The sequence below is a fragment of the Oncorhynchus masou genome, chromosome 16 (assembly GCF_036934945.1).
Source record: "Oncorhynchus masou masou isolate Uvic2021 chromosome 16, UVic_Omas_1.1, whole genome shotgun sequence".
Lineage (NCBI taxonomy): Eukaryota > Metazoa > Chordata > Actinopteri > Salmoniformes > Salmonidae > Oncorhynchus > Oncorhynchus masou.
In genome coordinates, this window is record NC_088227.1 from 46204911 (window position 1) to 46222008 (window position 17098).

At 51.5% G+C, this 17098-nt stretch overlaps 1 protein-coding gene across 1 annotated transcript in view; it reads left to right on the forward strand.

Annotated features, from left to right (window-relative positions):
• Window positions 1–17098, forward strand: part of nbas (NBAS subunit of NRZ tethering complex) — a 315206-nt gene that overhangs the window by 76308 nt on the left and 221800 nt on the right. The window contains exons 22-23 of the mRNA XM_064991781.1: window positions 13283–13369; window positions 13509–13662. Coding sequence (XP_064847853.1) covers window positions 13283–13369; window positions 13509–13662 — 241 coding nt within the window. The remainder of the gene's footprint in view (window positions 1–13282; window positions 13370–13508; window positions 13663–17098) is intronic.

Consider the following 17098-nt stretch of genomic DNA (forward strand, 5'->3'; position numbering starts at 1 on the left):
ACTGTGGTTGATCTGGGGTTTTTTGTCTGGGCCCAGGACACTGGTTGATCTGGGGGTGTTGGTCTGGGCCCAGGACACTGTGGTTGATCTGGGGATGTTGGTCTGGGCCCAGGACACTGTTTGATCTGGGGATGTTGGTCTGGGCCCAGGACACTGTGGTTGATCTGGGGATGTTGGTCTGGGCCCAGGACACTGGTTGATCTGGGGATGTTGGTCTGGGCCCAGGACACTGTGGTTGATCTGGGGGTGTTGGTCTGGGCCCAGGACACTGTGGTTGATCTGGGGTTGTTGGTCTGGGCCCAGGACACTGTGGTTGATCTGGGGATGTTGGTCTGGGCCCAGGACACTGTGGTTGATCTGGGGATGTTGGTCTGGGCCCAGGACACTGGTTGATCTGGGGGTGTTGGTCTGGGCCCAGGACACTGTGGTTGATCTGGGGATGTTGGTCTGGGCCCAGGACACTGTGGTTGATCTGGGGATGTTGGTCTGGGCCCAGGACACTGTGGTTGATCTGGGGATGTTGGTCTGGGCCCAGGACACTGTGGTTGATCTGGGGATGTTGGTCTGGGCCCAGGACACTGTGGTTGATCTGGGGATGTTGGTCTGGGCCCAGGACACTGTGGTTGATCTGGGGATGTTGGTCTGGGCCCAGGACACTGTGGTTGATCTGGGGATGTTGGTCTGGGCCCAGGACACTGTGGTTGATCTGGGGGTGTTGGTCTGGGCCCAGGACACTGTGGTTGATCTGGGGATGTTGGTCTGGGCCCAGGACACTGGTTGATCTGGGGATGTTGGTCTGGGCCCAGGACACTGTGGTTGATCTGGGGATGTTGGTCTGGGCCCAGGACACTGTGGTTGTTCTGGGGATGTTGGTCTGGGCCCAGGACACTGTGGTTGATCTGGGGATGTTGGTCTGGGCCCAGGACACTGTGGTTGATCTGGGGATGTTGGTCTGGGCCCAGGACACTGGTTGTTCTGGGGATGTTGGTCTGGGCCCAGGACACTGTGGTTGATCTGGGGATGTTGGTCTGGGCCCAGGACACTGTGGTTGATCTGGGGATGTTGGCCTGGGCCCAGGACACTGTGGTTGATCTGGGGATAAACTTATATCAAATGAAATGAACAGTAATCACAGAAGTTTCAAATTAATAAAAACAATTCAAATGGTACGTCTATGTACAGTGTTGTAACGATGTGCAAATAGTTAAAGTACAAAAGGGAAAATAAATAAACATAAATATGGGTTGTATTTACAATGGTGTTTGTTCTTCACTGGTTGACCTTTTCTTGTGGCAACAGGTCACACATCTTGCTGATGTGATGGATCACTGTGGTATTTCACATTCTTTGTGTGTCTGTGTAATCTGAGGGAAATATGCGTCTCTAATATGGTCGTACATAGATGGTGGTATTTAACCAAGGTGACTGGTAGTCAGGCAGAATACAGTTATTCCCTCTGCAAGGCAATCAAACAAGCAATCTAAACATCCGTATAGAGATAAAGTAGAGTCACAATTCAACGGCTCAGACACTAGAGGTATGTGGCAGGGACTACAGACAATCACTGACTACAAAAAGAAAACCAGCCCTGTCGCCGAGACCGTCGTCTTGCTTCCCGAACAAGCTAAACGCCGCCTTCACCCGCTTTGAGGACAACACAGTGCCACCGACGCAGCCCTCGGCCAAGGACTGTGGTCCTCCGTGGTCGACGTAAGACACTTAAGCGTGTTAACCCTCACAAGGCTGACTGCCCAGACGGCATCCCCAGCCGCGTCCTCAGAGCATGTGCAGACCAGCAGGCTGGTGTGTTTACGGACATATTCAATCTCTGTCTCTCGCTTTCTCTCTCTGTCTCTCTCTCTGTCTCTCTGTGCGCGATGAGACAAGGATATCCCTACCCCTCCCTAACCCGGACATATGGACGAGCGATGTCAGAACAGAACGGACTGAGATACCGTAGTATAGAATACAGCATATATATATGAAATGAGTAATGCATAGACTAAGATACAGTAGAATAGTATAGCATACAGTATATACATATAGAATACAGTATATACATATGAGATGAGTAATACATAGACTAAGATACAGTAGAATAGTATAGAATACAGTATATACATATAGAATACAGTATATACATATGAAATGAGTAATGCATAGACTAAGATACAGTAGAATAGTATAGAATACAGTATATACATATGAGATGAGTAATACATAGACTAAGATACAGTAGAATAGTATAGAATACAGTATATACATATGAGATGAGTAATACATAGACTAAGATACAGTAGAATAGTATAGAATACAGTACATACATATAGAATACAGTATATACATATAGAATACAGTATATACATATGAAATGAGTAATGCATAGACTAAGATACAGTAGAATAGTATAGAATACAGTATATACATATAGAATAGAGTATATACATATGAGATGAGTAATACATAGACTAAGATACAGTAGAATAGTATAGAATACAGTATATGCATATGAGATGAGTAATGCATAGACTAAGGTACAGTAGAATAGAGTAGAATACAGTATATACATATAGAATACAGTATATACATATAGAATACAGTATATACATATAGAATACAGTATATACATATGAGATGAGTAATACATAGACTAAGATACAGTAGAATAGTATAATAGTATAGAATACAGTATATACATATAGAATACAGTAGAATAGTATAAAATACAGTATATACATATAGAATACAGTATATACATATAGAATACAGTATATACATATAGAATACAGTAGAATAGTGTAGAATACAGTATATACATATAGAATACAGTATATACATATAGAATACAGTATATACATATAGAATACAGTATATACATATAGAATACTGTATAATAGTATAGAATACAGTATATACATATACATAAAGTTACTAGTGTACCACTCCTTAAAGTGCCCAGTGATTTCTAGTCTATTATCTCTTTGGCCTTCCTGTGACATTGGGTGGTGTAGGTGTCCTGGAGGGCAGGTAGTTTGCCCCCCGGTGATGCGTTGTGCAGACCTCACTACCCTCTGGAGAGCCTTACGGTTGAGAGCGGAGCAGTTGCCGTACCAGGCGGTGATACAGACTGCCAGGATGCTCTCGATTGTGCATCTGTATAAGTTTGTGCTTTTGGTGACAAGCTGAATTTCTTCAGCCTCCTGAGGTTGAAGAGGCGCTGCTGCGCCTTCTTCACGATGCTGTCTGTGTGAGTGGACCAATTCAGTTTGTCTGTGATGTGTACGCCGAGGAACTTGAAGCTTTCCACCTTCTCCACTACTGTCCCGTCGATGTGGATAGGGGGGTGCTCCCTCTGCTGTTTCCTGATGTCCACAATCATCTCCTCAGCTTTGTTGACGTTGAGTGAGAGGTTGTTTTCCTGACACCACACTCCCAGAGCTCTCATATATGTAGATCATACTGCTCTCTCTCTCTCACTAAAATTCAGATATTATTATTTATTGACATTAAATACAATTAGTAGATATTGCTGCCACCCACTCCTCTCTCTATTCCCCCCGCTCTCCACCCCCTCCTCTCTCTCCACCCCCTCCTCTCTATCTTCCCCTCACTCTCCACCCCCTCCTCTCTCTATTCCCCTCGCTCTCCACCCTCTCATCTCTCTCTATTCCCCTCGCTCTCCACCCTCTCATCTCTCTCTATTCCCCTCGCTCTCCACCCCCTCCTCTCTCTCCTCCCCCTCCTCTCTCTCCACCCCCTCCTCTCTATCTTCCCCTCACTCTCCACCCCTTCCTCTCTCTATTGCCCTCGCTCTCCACCCCCTCCTCTCTCTATTGCCCTCGCTCTCCACCCCCTCCTCTCTCTCTTCCCCTCGCTCTCCACCCTCTCATCTCTCTCTATTCCCCTCGCTCTCCACCCCCTCCTCTCTCTCCTCCCCCTCCTCTCTCTCCACCCCTTCCTCTCTCTATTGCCCTCGCTCTCCACCCCCTCCTCTCTCTATTGCCCTCGCTCTCCACCCCTCCTCTCTCTTCCCTCGCTCTCCACCCCCTCCTCTCTCTATTCCCCTCGCTCTCCACCCCCTCCTCTCTCTCTTCCCCTCGCTCTCCACCCCCTCCTCTCTCTATTCCCCTCTCTCTCCACCCCCTCCTCTCTCTCCACCCCCTCCTCTCTCTCCACCCCCTCCTCTCTCTCCACCGCCCCCTCGCTTTCCACCCCCTCCTCTCTCTATTCCCCTCGCTCTCCTCCCCCTCCTCTCTCTTTTCCCCTCGCTCTCCACCCCCTCCTCTCTCTTTTCCCCTCGCTCTCCACCCTCTCCTCTCTCTATTCCCCTTGCTCTCCACCCCTTCCTCTCTCTATTCCCCTCGCTCTCCACCCCTCCTCTCTCTCTCTTCCCCTCGCTCTCCACCCCCTCCTCTCTCTCTTCCCCTCGCTCTCCACCCCCTCCTCTCTATTCCCCTCGCTCTCCACCCCTCCTCTCTCTCTCTTCCCCTCGCTCTCCACCCCCTCCTCTCTCTCTATTCCCCTCGCTCTCCACCCCCTCCTCTATCTCTCTTCCCCTCGCTCTCCACCCCCTCCTCTCTCTCTTCCCCTCGCTCTCCACCCCCTCTTCTCTCTCTCTTCCCCTCGCTCTCCACCCCCTCCTCTCTCTCTCTTCCCCTCGCTCTCCACCCCCTCCTCTCTCTCTCTTCCCCTCGCTCTCCACCCCCTCCTCTCTCTCTTCCCCTCGCTCTCCACCCCCTCATCTCTCTCTGTTCCCCTCGCTCTCCACCCCCTCATCTCTCTCTGTTCCCTCGCTCTCCACCCCCCCTCTCTCTCTGTTCCCCTCGCTCTCCACCCCCTCCTCTCTCTCTGTTCCCCTCGCTCTCCACCCCCTCCTCTCGTTCTCTTCCCCTCGCTCTCCACCCCCTCCTCTCTCTCTATTCCCCTCGCTCTCCACCCGCTCCTCTCTCTATATTCCCCTCGCTCTCCACCCCCCCTCTCTCTCTATTCCGCCGCTCTCCACCCCTCCTCTCTCTCTCTTCCCCTCGCTCTCCACCCCCTCCTCTCTCTCTTCCCCTCGCTCTCCACCCCCTCCTCTGTCTTTTTTGCAATCGCTCTCCACCCCCTCCTCTCTCTCTATTCCCCTCGCTCTCCACCCCCTCCTCTCTCTCTATTCCCCTCGCTCTCCACCCCCTCCTCTCTCTCTCTCCCCCTCGCTCTCCACCCCGTCCTCTCTCTTCCCCTCGCTCTCCACCCCCTCCTCTCTCTCCACCCCCTCCTCTCTCTCTCTTCCATTCACTCTCCACCCCCCCCTCTCTCTCTCTTCCCTCGCTCTACACCCCCTCCTCTCTCTCCCCCTCCTCTCTCTCCACCCCCTCCTCTCTCTCTCTTCCCCTCGCTCTCCACCCCTCCTCGCTCTCCTCGCTCTCCACCCCTCCTCTCTCTCTTCCCCCGCTCTCCACCCCCTCCTCTCTCTATTCCCCTCGCTCTCCACCCCTCCTCTCTCTCTTCCCCTCGCTCTCCACCCCTCCTCTCTCTCTTCCCCTCGCTCTCCACCCCCTCCTCTCTCTATTCCCCTCTCTCTCCACCCCCTCCCTCTCTCTCCACCCCCTCCTCTCTCTCCACCCCCTCCTCTCTCTCCACCGCCCCCTCGCTTTCCACCCCCTCCTCTCTCTCTTCCCCTCGCTCTCCACCCCCTCCTCTCTCCCTCTTCCCCTCGCTCTCCACCCCCTCTTCTCTCTCTCTTCCCCTCGCTCTCCACCCCCTCCTCTCTCTCTCTCTTCCCCTCACTCTCCACCCCCTCCTCTCTCTCTCTTCCCCTCACTCTCCACCCCCTCCTCTCTCTCTCTTCCCCTCGCTCTCCACCCCCCCCTCTCTCTCTTCCCCTCGCTCTCCACCCCCTCCTCTCTCTAGTCCCCGCTCTCCACCCCCTCCTCTCTCTCTCTTCCCTCTCTCTCCACCCCCTCTCTCTCTCTCCCCTCGCTCTCCACCCCCTCCTCTCTCTATTCCCCTCGCTCTCCACCCCCTCATCTCTCTCTGTTCCCCTCGCTCTCCACCCCCTCCTCTCTCTCTGTTCCCCTCGCTCTCCACCCCTCCTCTCTCTCTCTTCCCCTCGCTCTCCACCCCCTCCTCTCGCTCTCTTCCCCTCGCTCTCCACCCCCTCCTCTCTCTCTATTCCCCTCGCTCTCCACCCCCTCCTCTCTCTCTATTCCCTCGCTCTCCACCCCTCCTCTCTCTCTATTCCCCTCGCTCTCCACCCCCTCCTCTCTCTCTATTCCCTCGCTCTCCACCCCCTCCTCTCGCTCTCTTCCCCTCGCTCTCCACCCCTCCTCTCTCTCTTCCCCTCGCTCTCCACCCCCTCCTCTCTCTTCCCCTCGCTCTCCACCCCCTCCTCTCTCTCCACCCCCTCCTCTCTCTCTATTCCCCTCGCTCTCCACCCCCTCCTCTCGTTCTCTTCCCCTCGCTCTCCACCCCGTCCTCTCTCTTCCCCTCGCTCTCCACCCCCTCCTCTCTCTCCACCCCCTCTCTCTCTCTCTTCCATTCGCTCTCCACCCCCTCCTCTCTCTCTCTTCCCCTCGCTCTACACCCCCTCCTCTCTCTCCACCCCCTCCTCTCTCTCCACCCCCTCCTCTCTCTCTCTTCCCCTCGCTCTCCACCCCCTCCTCGCTCTCCACCCCCTCCTCTCTCTCTTCCCCTCGCTCTCCACCCCTCCTCTCTCTATTCCCCTCGCTCTCCACCCCTCCTCTCTCTCTTCCCCTCGCTCTCCACCCCTCCTCTCTCTCTTCCCCTCGCTCTCCACCCCCTCCTCTCTCTCCACCCCCTCCTCTCTCTCCACCGCCCCCTCGCTTTCCACCCCCTCCTCTCTCTATTCCCCTCGCTCTCCTCCCCCTCCTCTCTCTTTTCCCCTCGCTCTCCACCCCTCCTCTCTCTTTTCCCTCGCTCTCCACCCTCTCCTCTCTCTATTCCCCTTGCTCTCCACCCCCTTCCTCTCTCTATTCCCCTCGCTCTCCACCCCTCCTCTCTCTCTATTCCCCTCGCTCTCCACCCCCTCCTCTCTCTCTTCCCCTCGCTCTCCACCCCCTCCTCTCTCTCTATTCCCCTCGCTCTCCACCCCCTCCTCTCTCTCTCTTCCCCTCACTCTCCACCCCCTCCTCTCTCTCTATTCCCCTCGCTCTCCACCCCCTCTCTCTCTCTCTTCCCCTCGCTCTCCACCCCCTCCTCTCTCTCTCTTCCCCTCGCTCTCCACCCCCTCCTCTCTCCCTCTTCCCCTCGCTCTCCACCCCCTCTTCTCTCTCTCTTCCCCTCGCTCTCTACCCCCTCCCTCTCTCTCTTCCCCTCGCTCTCCACCCCCTCCTCTCTCTCTCTTCCCCTCGCTCTCCACCCCCTCCTCTCTCTCTTCCCCTCGCTCTCCACCCCTCCTCTCTCTCTTCCCCTCGCTCTCCACCCCCTCCTCTCTCTAGTCCCCTCGCTCTCCACCCCCTCCTCTCTCTCTCTTCCCCTCGCTCTCCACCCCCTCCTCTCTCTCTTCCCCTCGCTCTCCACCCCCTCCTCTCTCTATTCCCCTCGCTCTCCACCCCCTCATCTCTCTCTGTTCCCCTCGCTCTCCACCCCCTCCTCTCTCTCTGTTCCCCTCGCTCTCCACCCCCTCCTCTCGTTCTCTTCCCCTCGCTCTCCTCCCCCTCCTCTCTCTTCCCCTCGCTCTCCACCCCCTCCTCTCTCTCCACCCCCTCCTCTCTCTCCACCCCCTCCTCTCTCTCTATTCCCCTCGCTCTCCACCCCCTCCTCTCTCTCTATTCCCCTCGCTCTCCACCCCCTCCTCTCGCTCTCTTCCCCTCGCTCTCCACCCCGTCCTCTCTCTTCCCCTCGCTCTCCACCCCCTCCTCTCTCTCCACCCCCTCCCTCTCTCTTCCATTCGCTCTCCACCCCCTCCTCTCTCTCCACCCCCTCCTCTCTCTCCACCCCCTCCTCTCTCTCTCTTCCCCTCGCTCTCCACCCCCTCCTCGCTCTCCACCCCCTCCTCTCGCTCTTCCCCTCGCTCTCCACCCCCTCCCTCTCTCTCTTCCCCTCGCTCTCCACCCCCCCCTCTCTCTCTCTCTTCCCCTCGCTCTCCACCCCCTCCTCTCTCTCTCTTCCCCTCGCTCTCCACCCCCTCCACCCCATCATAGCCATTACCCCGTTCTGCTGTGCGGAGTTTATGCAATGGGAATCCATCACGGCTCTGTACTGTAGGCCAGTTTCCGGCTTCCCTCCAGTCCCAGTGGTAACTGCTCCCCGGCAGGGCTCTGCTGGCTCTACCTGCATCAGAACGGACTCTGAAAGCATCAGTCTGACTAGAGAAGAAATATAAGTGTATTCACCGTAATGTTGTAGGGCTTGTAAGGTTTCTCGAACACACCTGTCCCTAGGTGTCCTCAAATCTCTCGCTCTTAATCAAAATTGGATTTGTTTTCAAATCCTTTGTGGGTCTGTGTAATCTGAGGGAAATGTCTCCTAATATGATCGTACAAAGTAATAATCTTTTTGTTTTCTCATGATTTGGTCTCTCCCTTTTTCTCTATCTCGCCCCTATTTCTTTCGGTTTATCTCGTTCTCTCGCTCTAGTAGAGGCTGATGTAGATTTGAGGAACATGGGCAGAATGAATAATTAACTTATTTCATTGATGTCTGCTCTCTGTGCTCTCTTTCTCTTCTGCTCTCTCTCTCTGTCACTCTCTGTCACTGTCGCTCTCTGTCTCACTGTCGCTCTCTGTCTCACTGTCGCTCTCTGTCTCACTGTCGCTCTCTGTCTCTCTGTCGCTCTCTGTCTCTCTGTCGCTCTCTGTCTCACTGTCGCTCTCTGTCTCTCTGTCGCTCTCTGTCTCTCTGTCGCTCTCTGTCTCTCTGTCGCTCTCTGTCTCTCTGTCGCTCTCTGTCTCACTGTCGCTCTCTGTCTCACTGTCGCTCTCTGTCTCACTGTCGCTCTCTGTCTCTCTGTCACTCTCTGTCACTGTCGCTCTCTGTCTCACTTTCGCTGCCTTCTCAAGACAATGTTTTCTCCCTAGACTGTGAGTTTTTAGAGAACAGAGCGAGAGGGAGAGAGGGATGCAGGAAGATTGAGTTGGTATATCTATTTTGGGGCCATCGTTATCGATCAGTATCATCTTGATTAATATATGTGTTGTATGATAAACACCACTACTATGCAGTACTTAAATTATAAAATACTTTAAAGTACTTCCAGTGTCCCGTCCTTTAAAACTTCTTATGGCGTCACCCCCCCCCCCCGAAAAATTCCTTTAAAACGTCTTACGGCTAGGTGTTCCGCTAACGCCACCCCCCCTCCCCAACATTTCTTTAAAAGTTGCAGTGTACTGCAGAATTCTATGGCATGTTATTTAAGTGTGAACCACTGGTACCATTAATGCTAGTTTGAACACCAGAGAGCGTCTTTGAGAAGCATTTGATAGCCTTCAATAGTGGCTGTACTTGATAATTTAAAACCTTTTTTTTGTAAAAACATAGTATATGGGACTGATTTTTAATAAGAGATGTTGCTTAATTAATTTGTTTACTATTATGGTGTTTCTATATCAACGGAAAACGCTCAGGGATGGAACGGAAAATATGGCGCTGTACAATGTGACGGTCGGGAGTACAGTGCTGGGCTATTAAGCTAGAGAATCCCTGTGTTGTGGCGGAGACCGGGGTTCAATTCCCCGACGGGGAGGAAGGAGTAGGCTGTCATTGTAAAATAATAGTTTTTTCTTAACTGACTTGCCTAGTGAAATAAAGGTTACACTAAGAGCATAACATTTCTACACCCTAATTTTCTATTTCTAGTCTTACCAATACCCAAATGGAGATTCAGTGAAAATAGAAATCTCATTGATTTATTAAGGCCAGTTCCCATGCTGGTCTCAGAGCAGTATAGTTGAAGGCTGTTGCTACTAACGTCAATATGCTCTTTAAATAAATAAGACCCACAGCACTTTTAACAGCACATTACTCAACACTAGTGAGACTCATGTCACCTATGGTAGACCTACAATATATTGAAAAATAAGATGTGACTCCTCCAATAATTACATATAGATGACTGGATGATTCTAAATATAAACAAAAAGCCACCTATCCACTGGGGAGCCCCCCGTCCACTGGGGAGCCCCCCGTCCAATGGGGAGCCCCCCGTCCACTGGGGAGCCCCCCTATCCACTGGGGAGCCCCCCCCCCACTCGGGATACAGAGAGGTGTTGGTAAAGGTATATTGTCCTGCTGTACATGGTGTCCAGGGCAGGACAACCAGAACATTTATGTATTAAAGACTATCAGAAAGAATGTTGGTGCTTATTTATTTTGATCCAACATCATGAATGAGTGAGTCACTCAGCTCTATGTTGGTGCCGAGGCTATATGACCGTGCCATCAACTTGATAATATATAACGATATTTTGGAGGTTATTTTGTTTTCAAAAAATCGAAAGTGAGCGATTTTCTAATCTGAATTATATTCCAAAATAATATTTATAAAGGAAAAAATATATATTTCTGTTTTTAGTTACTTATATTTCCATTATTAGTTACAGGCAGACTGGCACTAAGAACAGAACGTTCCCCTAGTCAGTGCCATTGTTAATGCGATGCCCCTTAGTGCTGCTTTATACTACCCAGTGTGGCGCGGTGGGGGTCCACTCCCCCTCTCACTTCCTACTCCTCCCATCTCCACGGGCTAGGTCCCTCTCCACGGGCTAGGTCCCTCTCCACGGGCGGGCTAGGTCCTTCTCCACGGGCGGGCTAGGTCCCTCTCCACGGGCGGGCTAGGTCCCTCTCCACGGGCGGGCTAGGTCCCTCTCCACGGGCGGGCTAGGTCCCTCTCCACGGGCGGGCTAGGTCCCTCTCCACGGGCGGGCTAGGTCCCTCTCCACGGGCGGGCTAGGTCCGTCTTTTGTGCGCGTCTCACTTTGTTTAAAAAAACAACAACTATATTTTGGAGACCACTCAGGCGCTGTATAACGTGAGTGGCCTCCACTACGACAGAAAGAGCTAAATAATCCTAATGAAATAATACAAACCTCAGTGGAACAAGTTTTAGTAAGTAATACTGAAGTCGTGCACAATTATCAGTTTTCTATTTAGGTTTATGTCGTCAGTTCATTGTCAGTTAGAGACAAAGGACCCAAAATCATTAGCAGTGCTCCAACTCCCCCTGGTGGTGGTCTGGAGCAATGAAGTGGTGATGCAGGGTACCATACTAAACCACACATTACCTCTAACTCCCCCTAGTGGTGGTCTGAGGTAGTGATGCAGGGTACCGTACTAAACCACACATTACCTCTAACTCCCCCTAGTGGTGGTCTGAGGTAGTGATGCAGGGTACCATACTAAACCACACATTACCTCTAACTCCCCCTAGTGGTGGTCTGAGGTAGTGATGCAGTGTACCATACTAAACCACACATTACCTCTAACTCCCCCTAGTGGTGGTCTGAGGTAGTGATGCAGGGTACCATACTAAACCACACATTACCTCTAACTCCCCCTAGTGGTGGTCTGAGGTAGTGATGCAGGGTACCATACTAAACCACACATTACCTCTAACCCACCTAGTGGTGGTCTGAGGTAGTGATGCAGGGTACCATACTAAACCACACATTACCTCTAACTCCCCCTAGTGGTGGTCTGAGGTAGTGATGCAGGGTACCATACTAAACCACACATTACCTCTAACTCCCCTAGTGGTGGTCTGAGGTAGTGATGCAGGGTACCATACTAAACCACACATTACCTCTAACTCCCCCTAGTGGTGGTCTGAGGTAGTGATGCAGGGTACCATACTAAACCACACATTACCTCTAACTCCCCCTAGTGGTGGTCAGAGGTAGTGATGCAGGGTACCATACTAAACCACACATTACCTCTAACTCCCCCTAGTGGTGGTCTGAGGTAGTGACGCAGGGTACCATACTAAACCACAACATTACCTGCAACATAATTACAACTTTTCGTGGAGCTTCCACTGTACAGTACATTCAGAAAGTACTTACTAAATCTATATCTAATATTTAATTAGATTAATTTCTTTGTCATTATGGAGTATTGTGTGTAGATTGAGGAGAAAACAACAACAATTGAATCCGTTTTAGAATAAGAAGTATGCATAAATCACACATAACACCAGGTCTCTCGTTTCCCATGAGCCTGTGTGTTTGTCACTGGGTTGTCGTTGTGGCAGCAGGGGGCCTGTTTCTCCTCTGATTTCCCCTCTTTCTGTTCCTTCCTGCTCGCCTCAGACGTGTCAGCCTGAAGGAGAGGGGGAAGAGTTAGAGCGTTGCGCCGACCGACACGCGCGTCTTCTAGAAGTCTGTTATTTATATCCCACATATTCCCCCTTTTGAACATATTGTTGTTGTTATTTATTGTTTGGCTGGGTGCGATCCAACTGGAATCCTATTCACTTCACAGTGCACTACTTTAGACCAGGGTCTATAGGGCATAGGGTGCCATTGAGGACAGCATCTATTGCTTTCTAGCTGAGTTTCTTTCTGTTTCTAGACAGCTGTATGTTTCTCTGATTCATGCTGATATTACCACTGAAGGCTTCTGTTCTGCTCTGTTCTGTTCTGCTCTACTCTGTTCTGCTCTACTCTGTTCTGCTCTACTCTGTTCTGCTCTGTTCTGCTCTACTCTGTTCTGCTCTACTCTGTTCTGCTCTGTTCTGCTCTACTCTGTTCTGCTCTACTCTGTTCTTCTCTACTCTGTTCTGCTCTACTCTGTTCTGCTCTGTTCTGCTCTACTCTGTTCTGCTCTACTCTGTTCTGCTCTACTCTGTTCTGCTCTGTTCTGCTCTACTCTGTTCTGCTCTACTCTGTTCTTCTCTACTCTGTTCTGCTCTACTCTGTTCTGCTCTGTTCTGCTCTACTCTGTTCTGCTCTACTCTGTTCTGCTCTACTCTGTTCTGCTCTGTTCTGCTCTACTCTGTTCTGCTCTACTCTGTTCTGTTCTGCTCTACTCTGTTCTGCTCTACTCTGCTCTACTCTGCTCTACTCTGCTCTACTCTGCTCTACTCTGTTTTGCTCTACTCTGTTCTGTTCTGCTCTGTTCTGCTCGGTTCTGCTCTACTCTGTTCTGTTCTACTCCTGTTCTACTCTACTCTACTCTACTCTACTCTGCTCTGCTCTGCTCTGCTCTGCTCTGCTCATCTCTGTTTAGGTAACTGGCTGTTACCAAGTAAACTGTCTGTTACCAAGTAAACTGTTTGTTTAGATCTACTGTAGTCGGTATAATCAGGATGTTAACAAACTTTCTCTCTTCCCCCCCTCCCTCTCAGTGTGGATGAGAGAGGCAATTTGGGGGTGATCCCCTGGGATGAACAGAGACACAGGGAGATGGACTGGTGTGAGGAGGACCAGTGCAGGTAGGACACATTGCACCACTGTTTCCTTGGTAACTGACCAGAAGGTCAAATGATTCTGTTATTTTATCAATCAACCAGAAGTGCCATTACTCTGGTTTTATAGCTGCATGTTGGTGTGCCTGTGTTCCTCCTCTCCCAGGACGGTATTGGATCAAAACCTCCAGGACCATGCCCACTTCCTGTATGAGGACGCTCCTGATTGGCTGCGGTTCCGTACGGCCACGCCCCCCATGGATCTGTTGACTGACTGGTACCTGAGCCGTGCCCAGGACATAGACTCCTGTTCTAGACAGGTACTGTTAAGAACCAGGGGAAGGGTTTTACTGTCGCACACACTGCCTCCAATAAGAACCAGGGGAAGGGTTTTACTGTCGGACACACTGCCTCCATTTAGAACCAGGGGAAGGGTTTTACTGTCACACACACTGCCTCCATTTAGAACCAGGGGAAGGGTTTTACTGTCGGACACACTGCCTCCATTTAGAACCAGGGGAAGGGTTTTACTGTCGCACACACTGCCTCCATTTAGAACCAGGGGGAAGGGTTTTATTGTCGCACACACTGCCTCCATTTAGAACCAGGGGGAAGGGTTTTACTGTCACACACACTGCCTCCATTTAGAACCAGGGGAAGGGTTTTACTGTCACACACACTGCCTCCATTTAGAACCAAGGGGAAGGGTTTTACTGTCGCACACACTGCCTCCATTTAGAACCAGGGGAAGGGTTTTACTGTCGCACACACTGCCACCACTAAGAACCGGGGGAAGGGTTTTACTGTCGCACACACTGCCTCCATTTAGAACCAGGGGAAGGGTTTTACTGTCACACACACTGCCTCCATTTAGAACCAGGGGAAGGGTTTTACTGTCGCACACACTGCCTCCATTTAGAACCAGGGGGAAGGGTTTTACTGTCGCACACACTGCCTCCATTTAGAACCAGGGGGAAGGGTTTTACTGTCGCACACACTGCCTCCATTTAGAACCAGGGGGAAGGGTTTTACTGTCGCACACACTGCCTCCATTTAGAACCAGGGGAAGGGTTTTATTGTCGCACACACTGCCTCCATTTAGAACCAGGGGGAAGGGTTTTATTGTCACACACACTGCCTCCATTTAGAACCAGGGGGAAGGGTTTTACTGTCGCACACACTGCCTCCATTTAGAACCAGGGGGAAGGGTTTTATTGTCGCACACACTGCCTCCATTTAGAACCAGGGGGAAGGGTTTTACTGCCGCACACACTGCCTCCATTTAGAACCAGGGGGAAGAGTTTTATTGTCGCACACACTGCCTCCATTTAGAATCAGGGGGTAGGGTTTTATTGTCGCACACACTGCCTCCAATAAGAACCGGGGGAAGGTTGTAGCCCATGTCTATACCAGAGACTCCCTCTAGCCCATGTCTACACCAGAGACTCCCTCTAGCCCATGTCTATACCAGAGACTCCCTCTAGCCCATGTCTATACCAGAGACTCCCTCTAGCCCATGTCTATACCAGAGACTCCCTCTAGCCCATGTCTATACCAGAGACTCCCTCCAGCCCATGTCTATACCAGAGACTCCCTCTAGCCCATGTCTATACCAGAGACTCCCTCTAGCCCATGTCTATACCAGAGACTCCCTCTAGCCCATGTCTATACCAGAGACTCCCTCTAGTCCATGTCTATACCAGAGACTCCCTCTAGCCCATGTCTATACCAGAGACTCCCTCTAGCCCATGTCTATACCAGAGACTCCCTCTAGCCCATGTCTATACCAGAGACTCCCTCTAGCCCATGTCTATACCAGAGACTCCCTCCAGCCCATGTCTATACCAGAGACTCCCTCTAGCCCATGTCTATACCAGAGACTCCCTCTAGCCCATGTCTATACCAGAGACTCCCTCTAGCCCATGTCTATACCAGAGACTCCCTCTAGCCCATGTCTATACCAGAGACTCCTCCAGCCCATGTCTATACCAGAGACTCCCTCTAGCCCATGTCTATACCAGAGACTCCCTCTAGCCCATGTCTATACCAGAGACTCCCTCTAGCCCATGTCTATACCAGAGACTCCCTCTAGCCCATGTCTATACCAGAGACTCCCTCTAGCCCATGTCTATACCAGAGACTCCCTCTAGCCCATGTCTATACCAGAGACTCCCTCTAGCCCATGTCTATACCAGAGACTCCCTCTAGCCCATGTCTATACCAGAGACTCCCTCTAGTCCATGTCTATACCAGAGACTCCCTCTAGCCCATGTCTATACCAGAGACTCCCTCTAGCCCATGTCTATACCAGAGACTCCCTCTAGCCCATGTCTATACCAGAGACTCCCTCTAGCCCATGTCTATACCAGAGACTCCCTCTAGTCCATGTCTATACCAGAGACTCCCTCTAGTCCATGTCTATACCAGAGACTCCCTCTAGCCCATGTCTATACCAGAGACTCCCTCTAGCCCATGTCTATACCAGAGACTCCCTCTAGCCCATGTCTATACCAGAGACTCCCTCTAGCCCATGTCTATACCAGAGACTCCTCTAGCCCATGTCTATACCAGAGACTCCCTCTAGCCCATGTCTATACCAGAGACTCCTCTAGCCCATGTCTATACCAGAGACTCCCTCTAGCCCATGTCTATACCCATGTCTATACCAGAGACTCCCTCTAGCCCATGTCTATACCAGAGACTCCTCTAGCCCATGTCTATACCAGAGACTCCCTCTAGCCCATGTCTATACCAGAGACTCCCTCTAGCCCATGTCTATACCAGAGACTCCCTCTAGCCCATGTCTATACCAGAGACTCCCTCTAGCCCATGTCTATACCAGAGACTCCCTCTAGCCCATGTCTATACCAGAGACTCCCTCTAGCCCATGTCTATACCAGAGACTCCCTCCAGCCCATGTCTATACCAGAGACTCCCTCCAGCCCATGTCTATACCAGAGACTCCCTCTAGCCCATGTCTATACCAGAGACTCCCTCTAGCCCATGTCTATACCAGAGACTCCTCTAGCCCATGTCTATACCAGAGACTCCCTCTAGCCCATGTCTATACCAGAGACTCCTCTACCAGAGACTCCTCTAGCCCATGTCTATACCAGAGACTCCCTCTAGCCCATGTCTATACCAGAGACTCCCTCTAGCCCATGTCTATACCAGAGACTCCCTCTAGCCCATGTCTATACCAGAGACTCCCTCTAGCCCATGTCTATACCAGAGACTCCCTCTAGCCCATGTCTATACCAGAGACTCCCTCTAGCCCATGTCTATACCATGTCATGTCTATACCAGAGACTCCCTCTAGCCCATGTCTATACCAGAGACTCCCTCTAGCCCATGTCTATACCAGAGACTCCCTCTAGCCCATGTCTATACCAGAGACTCCCTCTAGCCCATGTCTATACCAGAGACTCCCTCTAGCCCATGTCTATACCAGAGACTCCCTCTAGCCCATGTCTATACCAGAGACTCCCTCTAGCCCATGTCTATACCAGAGACTCCCTCTAGCCCATGTCTATACCAGAGACTCCCTCTAGCCCATGTCTATACCAGAGACTCCTCTAGCCCATGTCTATACCAGAGACTCCCTCTAGCCCATGTCTATACCAGAGACTCCCTCTAGCCCAGAGACTCCCTCTGGCCCATGTCTATACCAGAGACTCCCTCTAGCCCATGTCTATACCAGAGACTCCCTCTAGCCCATGTCTATACCAGAGACTCCCTCTAGCCCATGTCTATACC